Below are 10,935 nucleotides of genomic sequence, written 5' to 3'. Positions count from 1 at the left end.
GGGTGGGGTCCGCAGTCACAGAAGAGTAGGGGCGATGAAATCCTCGTAGCGGATCTTTCTGTCGGAGCCGACGTCGACCTCGCGGATCCACTCGCCGAACTCGGCCGGCTCGAGCTTCTCACCGATGCTGGTGAGGATGTGGCGGAGTTCGGCGAGGGAGACGAATCCCGTGGCGTCCTTGTCAAGGACCTTGAAGGCGTCATGGAGCTGGTGATCGAACGGCTCCAGCTTCATGTGCTTGGCGCTCCGGCGCGATCCGGTCGTCGCCGTCAGTGTCGAAGAGCGTGAAGGCCTCCTTCATGGAAGAAACCTGGTCGTCGCTCTAATCCTTGTCCGCTGCCCGATGGAGACCTCTCCCTCACCCACTTCACCCTCACATTCCTCCGCTCATCTGTCGCTGCCACCGATGACCCATCCTTCCTCTCCACCACATCCGTCTCATCGACAGCTCCACGGGGGTGTCGAGGAAAGAAAGTTAAAATGAAAATGGAAAAACTAACCGAGGAAGAAGAGATTGACATCGAAGAAAATGAAAACGAACCTCACTCGTTTTCATAATTTCTGCATTTTTTGGAAAGGGTCAGAAAACGTTTTCATTTTTAGTTTTTATAGGATAATGCGCCAAATATGTTCTCAACCCATTTTCATTTTTTAGTTCTCGAAAAACGTAAAAAAGTTTTTGAAAGCGGAAACAAACACGCACAAAAAAACTAACAGATTAAGAAAGAGAGAGAGAAAGAAACGGCGTCGTTTTCAAGTAGCTTTGGTCTTTAATTAAGAAGCTCTCACTGGTCACTGGTTCGCGTCGTCAACATGAAGAAGCTCTCACACCATTTCAGCGCCGCATGGAAAATGTATGCCCGTTTCGGTGCTCGAAACGTTTCTGGCGTTTCTTTGTACTCTACAGCCGCACCACGACCTCAAGGGAAGTTTCGGGACGCCAGTATAAGGAGACTCTTCCGAAGGATTTCGCCGGAGCTTCCTTCGATCTCGATCGTTCCGATTCTCGACCAGTGGATCGGAGAAGGTGAAACGGTTAACAAATCTGACCTAGTTACCATCATCAACGAGCTCCGGCATTACAAGCGCTACAAGCAAGCTCTCGAGGTAGCTACTACTCTCTTTTCTCGCTTTTTGCGCGTTTGTTTGCTCTGAAAATGTGGGGAAGAAAGTTGATTTTTTTTTTTATTGACATGTTTTCCTCGCTAGATTTTCTGATTAAGTTTGAAACGTTTCATTTGTGCTCTTATGGCGCACTTGGTGAGCTCATTATAGCACTTGGTGAGCTCATTATAGTAAAACAGCTTTCTTTTGAAGTATAATCAAAGCTTTATATTTGTAGTGATTCTCGATAATCGGATTTCGGATTCCCTTTTGTAAGTTTGATTGTATAAATTTTTTCTTTCATTCCATGTAATGCGTTTTAATGGTATTTTTCATGAAATTTTTATTGTTATTGAACGGGCTGGGAAGAAAGCTCTTACAAATCACGTTGTTGTTGATTACTTGAAAACTGTTTTGGACACTTTCTTGTTGCGCCTAATCTGCATCTTCCTGATTATACATGTTATTGTTATAGGATTAGGATTTAATTATTAGTGTTGTTGTTGTTGTTGTTGTTCTGAACTTCAATATTAGAATTGTGTACGAAATTAAGCAAGTTGCAACCACAGTTTAGTATCTATATTATGTCTTAGCATTTTTTTTTTGCTTGGTCGAATTATGTCTTGTGTCTTAGCCTGTTATAAAGATGATGAATGGTTTTAGCATGTTATAAAGATGATAAATGGTTTTATTAACCCACTCATGTTGAATGTCTTTATCTTCTTAGCATATGATTGAATTTTGTATGATCACATGTTGTGGACTCAAATGAAGTATGGCATTTCCTTTCAGCTCCTGACTGTTTGGGTTACAAACACAGATTAGATTTTTTTGTTTGCAGTTTCTTTATTTGAATGAATTTATATGGGAATCTGATTCTGGTCTTCTTTATTTGGGTGTTCTAGATATCAATGTGGATGACTGACAAGAGATTCTATCCACTTACACGCCTTGACTTTGCCAATCGGCTTGACCTGATCGCAAAAGTTCTCGGTACGGAACAAGCCGAGAATTATTTCAACAACATTCCTAGTGGCTTCAGAGTTGCTGAGGTTTATATCGCTCTCCTCAACTGCTATGGGTATAATAAACAGGTGGAGAAAGCGGAGGCCGTCATGCAGCAGATGAAGGATATGGGGTTGTCTAGGACCCCGTCGGCTTATAATGCATTGCTTAATTTGTATTATCAGAGTTGGAATCATGAAAAGATGGATTTCCTTATGCGAGAAATGGATGAGAAGGGCATTCGTTTGAACAAATTTACATATGGCATCCGGCTCAGTGCATATGCAGCAGAGTCTGATGTGGAGGGAATCAACAAGGTTCTAGCAAGGATGGAATCTGATCCGGAAATTGTTTTGGATTGGCTTGTGTATTCTGTTGCTGCGAATGGCTTTACAAAAGCTGGCCTTGCAGATGAAGCTTTGGCAGCGTTGAAAAAATCGGAGGCACTATTATCAAGTGCAAAGAAATGGAGTACAGCATTTGAGTGCCTTCTCACGCAATATGCAGCTATAGGAAAGAAACAAGAAGTATTAAGACTATGGGAACTTTACAAGATGAAACAACAAGTTTATAACGGAGGATATATAAGCATCATAACCTCACTGTTGAAGTTGGGTGACATTGAAAGTGCTGAGAAGATCTTTGAGGAGTGGGGATCAAGGCAAAGCAAGTCAAAGTATGACATTCGTATACCGAACTTCTTAATTGGTGCTTGTTGCAGAAAGGGTCTTCTTGAGAAGGCAGAAGCCTTGGTCGCTCAGGTCAAGGTGGAGGGCGGGAAACCTAATGTGAAAACATGGAGTCATTTAACAACCGGTTATTGTGTGCGTAAGCAAACTCACAAGGCGGTTGAGTCAATCAAAGAAGAAATTTCGGTTGCCGAACCTTGGTGGAAGCTGAGCAAAGACAATGTAGCTGTTTGTTTGGACTACTTGATAGGGAAAGGGGACGTTGAGCAAGCAGAGGAAATTATAAGACTACTTAAAGATAAGGATTTTGTGTCCATGGATGGCCATGAAAGACTGTTGAATAAGATTAAAGAAAAGGAATCAATTTCTCAAGAAATGCTTTATATGAATGGTTATGACCATCGTTGGAAAGAGAGGAAGTCTCGAAGTTTGGAAGCAAATGAGGATAGCAGCAGCGAAGCTGGATTCAGCGAGTGAAAAGCTATTAGGTAAAGCCCTAGAATGATCTTAAAATTACGGTTTTTGAGCTATAAATTCATGACCGCATTCTCATGGTCAAGGAATAGAAAAGCTCTAGACATGTTCCGAAAAGACCTTTTCTTGTGAGAAGGAACAATGATGCATAAGATTAAAAGACAATGCAAGAATCTTGGATGGAAAATGACTGTTGAACTCTTTTATTATGGCAATGGTTGTGGTTCTCTCCAACTCTAACCTCTACATTATATGCATTCTTACTTTTTTTTTTTTTTTTTTGAACACGTGTGATTGAGATTGAGGAACGGTTTGTGCTCGTGAAAAAGACAGATTATGCTTTAGTTATGCTCATCAAGACTAATGTTACTTTTCTCCTTTTCGAAAATATGGTCATGATCTTCTTCTTTCTCAAAGTTTCTCTTTCAGCCGATCTTAAACAAATTATTCTGCAACCAAAATAAATAAACGGCCTCAAAGTACTTGGACGACACATTTCGAAGGATCTTCTTTCTCAAAGTTTCTCTTTGGATGACACATTTTGATGAAACACAGAGAAGGCGACGTAAATTTTTGAGTTATTTATATTTTTATATTATGTATGTTCGGTTTATTTAAAAAGTATATTATCTGTTTTGATCTCGTTCGATCCCCAACAACATAGTTAGCAAACACGCCTCCTAGATAGACGGACGGGATGGAAGGAGATCTACACCCGGTCGGAGATGAAGCCCTGCCCCTGGGCACGCCACGGCCGGATCCTGCGCAGATGCAGGCCTAACTGACCACTCTCACTGAGCTGGTACGTGGGTTGATGACCGTGGTTGAATGCTTAGATGGAAGGAACTTCATGCCACCATTAGAAGACGCCCCAAGGCCGCAGGGATCTGCCGTAGCCGGAAACCCGAACCCCGGTGACCACCCACATATCCAAGAGGGAGCCGGAGATAGTGAGAATCACCGGGGCCCTCATAGGCCTCGGCCTTCCCAATCCTCTGGCAGCCGTTTGGGGGCCGCCGGACTCTGAGCTCCCGAGGACCGGGTACCGAGAGGTCCAGGAAACCCCGAGATACTATCCCAGAATCCAGGTGGAAACCCGCCAGGAGACTCAGGATTAGTACAGGTAGGCGGCCAGGCCCGAGGCGGACCCAACGCTCAGAGGGCAGAAGCGTCGAGAGTAGCCGGCTCGGCCATTTCGACAGAAGAAGCACGCCCCATCATGGAACGAATGGCCAGCCTGGAGCAAAAATTGACAGGGGACGTGGCGGGCCTAAAAAAGAATATAGGTCATGTGGCTGAGGTGGTAAACGTCGATATCACGCCCAGTCGCACACATGACCATCTATTTACCCAAGAAATAACGGCGCCCCCTCTCCCCGATAAATACAGGTCGCCGTCAATCCCACCGTATGATGGGCGAGGAGATCCCGACGACCATTTAGAGATGTACACAGGGCACATGCTCTTGCACGGTTATGCCGAGTAGATCATGTGCCGAGCCTTTCGAAACCATTTGACGGATTCTTCCCGAAGATGGTTCCGGACGTTGAGGCCAAACTCTATCTCGAGCTGGGACGAGTTGAAGGAAGCGTTTTCCCTCCAATTCATAGGGGTCAAAAAGTACGTCCCCCCAAAGCAAAATCTGACGACGATATACCAAAAGCCGAACGAGTCACTAAGGGAATGACTCACGAGATATGGGAAAGCTATCACCGTCACGATGGATATAACAGATAGAGAGACCTTGATGGGGGCCTTATCTAGCATGAAGAAAATTACCCCATTCAAAAAAGAGCTGAACCAGAAACCTCCGTCCAGCTACAGGGAGTTTTTAGCGCGAGCGCAGGGGTACATCAACATCGAAGAGGCGGACGCAAACGACCCCGAGCACAGGTCCAACAAGAATAAAGGAACCGAACAAGGGTCCACGCCTGTGAAACAGGATGGGAAGAAGCGTCGAGGTGGAGGAAACAGAGACAAGCAGCCCGCCGCAACGACGAGCGCTCCAGAAGCCAAGAAGCCGAGGCGAGAGGATACCCGTAAGCCTCGATTGTTCCAAAAATACGATTCCTACTACGAGCTAACAGTAGGAGTTGAGGAGGTCTTCAATCAGGTCGGCCGCGGGAACTTGTTGCGTCAACCAGAACCGATGAAGTCAGATCCCAGCCGAAGGAACCAGAAGAAATTATGTCGGTTCCACGGCGATGTCGGCCACCACACCAACGATTGCGCCGACCTCAAGGATGAAATCGAAAGAGTGATCCGCGAGGGAAGGTTACAAGAGTTCAGGGCCGAATGGAGACCTCGAAATGACGGCCATGGTGGGCAAAATGACGGTCGACGCCGAGAGTAGAACCAGCACCCAGAGGATCGCGAACCCGTCGGCGTCCTCGGCGGTCCTTACATAGGAGGAGACTCAAGGAGGTCTCAGAAGGACTACGCCCACAAGGCCAGGGGGGTTTATCAGGAGCGATTCTGGAGTGTCTCTGCTGCAAAAATCCCAAGGTACAGTCACACCGACGTGGCCTTTAACGAGGATGACGCTAGTGGGGTTCATTTTCCCCACAACGACGCCTTGGTGGTGGAAGCCATGATAGGAAACCACACCTTATGTAGAATCCTGGTGGACAATGGGAGCTCGGTGGACCTCCTATACTCCGACTGCTTGGAGAAAATGAGGATCCAAAAGGAACAATTGGAAAAAAACCTCCAGGCCACTATATGGTTTCACTGGGGACTCCGTCATCCCCCAGGGGACCATCCGGTTGCCTATAACCACCGGAGAAAAATCCCGACAGGCTACCACAATGGCCAACTTTGTGGTTATGAAAGGAAGCTCCCAATACAACGCCGTGATTGGAAGACCAACCTTTCAGGCGCTAAGGGCCATAACTTCCGTTTACCACCAAAAAGTCAAGTTCCCTACCCTAAATGGCGTGGGCGAAATGAAGAGCAACCAGTTTGAAGCTAGGGTTGCATACTCTGACGCTCTGCGTGGATATGACCAGCCAAGAAGACAGGAGGCAAGGATGGTTCACTAGAGCCTCGTCGAAGACATAGACCTCAGGATCCAAGAGGAAGTCACATGGTCTCAACCCGTCGAGCAGTTGGTGGAAATCCAAGTTGATGAAGACGAGTCCACCAAAGTGCTAAAAATGAGCTCGGGCTTAGCCCCATCACTTAAGGTTGAGATCGAAAACTTCCTCAGGAAGAACTTAGATGTCTTCGCCTGGAATCATTCCGACATGGAAGGGATCGACGCCAAGGTAATATGTCACTCCCTAAATGTCGACCCCACATATCCGCCCAAGCGCTAGAAACGTCGACCGATGAACCCCAAGAGATATGAAGCGCTGAAAGAAGAGGTTGACAAGCTGATCAATAATGGGTTCATCAGGGAGGCCCATTACTCACGCTGGGTATCAAACTCCGTTCTAGTGGTCAAGCCTAACGGGAACTGGAGGACGTGCGCCGACTTCAGCGATCTCAACAAAGTCTGCCCAAAGGATGGCTTTCCACTCCCTCGAATAGACCAAATGGTCGACGCCACGGCGGGACATGAGATGCTGAGTTTTATGGACGCCTACTCCGGATACAATCAGATCCCCATGCATCCAGCCGACGAGGAGCACACATCCTTCATAACCGGCAGGGGCCTCTACTGCTACAAGATGATATCAAAAGCAACCGACAAATGCGTCCCCTTCTTCGACGCTTTGAAAGGAAGCAAGCGCTTTGAGTGGACACCACAATGTGAAGAGGCTTTCCAGAAATTGAAGGAGCATTTAGCCAAGCCCCCAATTTTGTCAAAACCAAACGTCGACGAGGAGCTTAGCCTATACTTCTCCGTGTCCCAACACGCCGTAACCTCCGTATTAGTAAGAGAAAAAGAGAGAGTGCAACTGCCGATCTACTATGTGAGTAAAAGGCTCCTCGACGCCGAGTCGAGATACAGCGAAATGGAGCGCCTAGCCCTCGCCCTGATGGTAGCTTCAAGGAAGCTTCGGCACTATTTCCAATCTCACACAATACGAGTTCTCACAAACCACCCACTGAGACAGGCTGTACAAAAGCCCGAAACTTCTGGTCGACTCCTCAAATGGTCGGTAGAATTAAGCCAGTTCGACATAAAATATGTGCCAAGAACTGCGATTAAGGGCCAAACGCTCGCCGATTTTCTGGCTGAGTTCTCTCACAGACCAGCTCCCGCCGCATCTGGAGAAGTCGAGGTTACAAAATGGAAGCTCTACGCGGATGGGGCGTCAAATGAAAACGGGTCAGGAGCCGGCGTCTTGTTAATCAGCCCCGAAGGCCACAAGATTACCTCGGCGGTTCGATTTAAATTCAAGGCATCGAACAATGAGGCGGAATATGAAGCACTAAATGCCAGACTACGGTTAGCCATCCACCTGAAGATCGAAAGGCTCAGCGTCTTCAGCGATTCTCTATTGGTCGTCGCACAAGTAAAGGAAGAATACCAAGCGCGCGGCGAGAAGATGGGAGCGTACTTGAGAAAGGTAAAGGAAGAACTTGTTAAGTTCAAAACTACGAAATACTTCAGATACCACGGGCTGAAAACGCGAACGCCGATGCCCTAGCAAAACTAGCATCTTCAAGAGATTCCGACACCCTGGGAGTCGTTCCCATCGAAGAATTGGAGCGGCCGACCATTGAATAACAAGCTAAGGCATTTGTCGTCCAAGCATGTGAAAATTGGATGAAACCGCTCATCCAATACCTAATGGACGCACAACTGCTAGATAATAAAAATGAAGCTAGACGGATCAAGTATAGAGCTGCTAGGTACTTATTGTACGACGGTTTGCTCTACCGACGAGGCTATTCAACACATCTACAGCGGTGTCTGGGTGATGCCGAAGCCCAGAAAGTCCTCTGAGAAATCTATGAAGGAGTCTGTGGTAACCATACTGGGGGACAGTCTCTGGCTCTAAAGGTTTTGAGGCAAGAATACTACTGGTCCACGCTAAAAAAAGACGCTTTTCAATACGCCCGACGTTGCGATAAATGCCAAAGGTATGCCACAATTCCTAGAGCACCCCCAGAAAATTTAACTCCTATTCTCAGGCCAGGGCCCTTCGCCAAATGGGGGGTTGACCTGATCGGGCCATTACATCTTGCACCCGGAGGATTTAAGTTTGCCATCGTTGCGGTAGACTACTACACGAAGTGGGCAGAGGCAAAGGCTCTAACTACAACCACGGAAGCAGCATGCACCAAATTCATGTGGGACCACATCATATGTAGGTTCGGGGTTCCCCACTCAATAGTATCCGACAACGGAAAGTAGTTCGACAACACCTCAACACGCAGATCTGCGATAGCTTGGGCATCCGGAAATACTTCTCGGCACCAATCCATCCACAATCGAATGGACAAGTCGAGGCGGTTAATAAAATATTAAAGTATACCCTCAAAAAGAGACTCGACGATCTGAAATGGAAATAAGCCAAGGAACTTCCCAAGGTCCTATGGGCATACAGAACCACAAGCCGAACTACCACGGGTGAAACACCCTTCTCCATGGCGTATGGCGTCGAGGCAGTGCTTCTCGTAGAAATCAAAACGCCGACTCTAAGAACCGTCGTTCATAACGACGATGACAACGCGGAAGGCATGAACGGAGAACTCGACTTGTTGGAAGAAAAAAGGCTCGACTCCCAACTACGTCTCGCCGCCTATCAACAAAGAACAGCGCGATACTACAATATGAAAGTTCGGCAGAGAAGGTTCGTCCCAGGAGACCTAGTATTAAAAAGGGTAACGCAGAGCACGAAATTCAAAAATACTGGCCCACTAGGCCCAACTTGGGAAGGGCCCTACCGCATAAGAGAAGTGCTACGCCCCGGCACCTACATTTTGGAGAGCCTCGACGGCAAAAGGATTCAACACCCGTGAAATGCAGAACAGCTAAGGCTGTACTACCAATAGTGTATGAAATTCTTACATATCTCAATTGTACATTCTTTACAAGTTGAATAAATTGATATGTTTGCAGAAAGAAAAGAATTCACCCTTTAATAACATGTCTGCTTAAAAAATTAAGGTTATATTAAACAGACATGGGGGGACAGAGGTCCACGGATCACTACAAAATGACACGACGACCCCAAGGGGTGCAATCGACGTCAGATCCTCCAAGAAGGAAAGACGAGGACTTAGCAAAATTCTAAGGAATTTTCTAAGACGACGACCCCAAGGGGTACAATCGACGTCAAATTCTCCAAAGAGGAAAGACGAGGACTTAGTAAAATTCCAAGGAATTTTCTAAGACGACGACCCCAAGGGATGCAATCGACGTCAGATCCTCCAATGAGGAAAGGCGAGCACTTAGCAAAATTTTAAAGAATTTTCTAAGACGAAGACCCTAAGGGGTGAAATCAACGTCAAATTCTCCAAGGAGAAAAGACGGACACTTAGCAAAAATTCTAAGAAATTTTCTAAAAAATTGCAAAGCAAGGTATGAACAAAATCTGTTATCTTTATAAAAGAAAGGAAAGATGTATATATAAATAAAATAAAAGATGTCCGAATTAATATTATGTTACAAATACAAAAAAGAAGACAGGTAAAAGACCATTTCAGGCCTCGCCGCCAGCCATTGACTCATCACCATTACTAGGTGGGGAAACGTTGTCATCACCAACAGAAGGAGGAGAGTTATAAAGGAAGCTCATATCCCACTCAAGACGCTCCTTCTTGATCAGATCGACAATTTGTTGACCCGCAGACTAAAAATCCTTAGTACGGATGTGTGTGAGCTCCTGGAAAGCCTTAAACTCCTCAATAATCTCAGCGCGCCTGGCGTCGAAAGCAAATGCAACTTCTGCCTCGGCTTCCCTCTTCCCCTCAGTCTTCCCCTCAGCAAAACGCTTCTCCGCTTCCCCAGCTGCTTCAGATAACTTTTTATCAGACAGGTCTGCCCGCTTCGTGAGACTCTCGACCTCAGCCTTCAACTTTGCTAGTTCGTCTTCCAAACTCGCCAACTTGGCCAAGGCCACGTCCCTCTTCTCGACGGCATCATCTAACTATTTTTTGGCGTCGGTAACAAGGGAGTTGAGCTTGGCTTCCACTTCGTCCATCGCCTTATCGCGCTCCTCAACCTTAACGAGGTCAAGGAGGTTAAGGATGGAAAGGACCAGGCTCAGGAAAGTTGAAGGTCAGAAAAACAGAAATACAGAACGACGAGTTAAAAAAAAAGGAAAAAAAAAAAACTCTTAACAAAATCTTACGTGGATTTGGAAGGAAATCTGTTTTCGCTGATGGTCGACCAAGGAAGATTGGGCGGCAGCAACCCAATGTGGCTCGAGAAAAGACTCATAGAGAGCCTGAAAGACGAGGGAGAAGCGAGGGGGAAGTTTCAGCATCACCTCAATCTCGGCATCAGATATGTCCGGGACTTGAAACTTGGGATCCATGATTTTAGCCCCCGGAATAAGTACGCGCTCTCTCGGCGCCAGCGAAATGTTGACGTCAGGAATAGGGACCGTCGGCGTCCACGTTTCTACCACCGACATTTTTTCCTTGTGCCTCTTTTTCCGCACAAGATCCGTCTCTGACCCCGAAGGGCCTTTGGTCTTCCTGCTCCTCGGAACGTGGGAAGAAGAGCTAGCTTTCTCCTTTCCCTTTGACGGGGGCGGTTGGC

The 10,935-nt window shown here is 46.6% G+C and overlaps 1 protein-coding gene across 1 annotated transcript; it reads left to right on the top strand.

Moving 5' to 3' along the window:
- The first annotated feature begins 820 nt into the window (after window positions 1-820).
- On the top strand, window positions 821-3,530 carry LOC21395645 (pentatricopeptide repeat-containing protein At2g20710, mitochondrial). Its single transcript, XM_010106777.2, has 2 exons — window positions 821-1,107; window positions 2,010-3,530. The coding sequence occupies exons 1-2, from the start codon at window positions 853-855 to the stop codon at window positions 3,273-3,275; spliced, it is 1,521 nt and encodes a 506-aa protein (XP_010105079.2). The 5' UTR covers window positions 821-852; the 3' UTR covers window positions 3,276-3,530.
- Window positions 3,531-10,935: the final 7,405 nt, after the last annotated feature.

Source organism: Morus notabilis, unplaced genomic scaffold, assembly GCF_000414095.1.
Source record: "Morus notabilis unplaced genomic scaffold, ASM41409v2 Scaffold446, whole genome shotgun sequence".
In the NCBI taxonomy this organism is placed as follows: domain Eukaryota; kingdom Viridiplantae; phylum Streptophyta; class Magnoliopsida; order Rosales; family Moraceae; genus Morus; species Morus notabilis.
This window is presented reverse-complemented; position numbering and strand designations above follow the sequence as displayed.

What these genes read in the sequence shown, in the direction of transcription:
- LOC21395645 (XM_010106777.2), top strand. Translation starts at nt 853, where the DNA reads ATGTATGCCCGTTTCGGTGCTCGAAACGTTTCTGGCGTTTCTTTGTAC. An exon ending in GCTACAAGCAAGCTCTCGAG is followed by an intron (nt 1,108 to 2,009) that starts GTAGCTACTACT and finishes TGGGTGTTCTAG; the next exon opens with ATATCAATGTGGATGACTGA.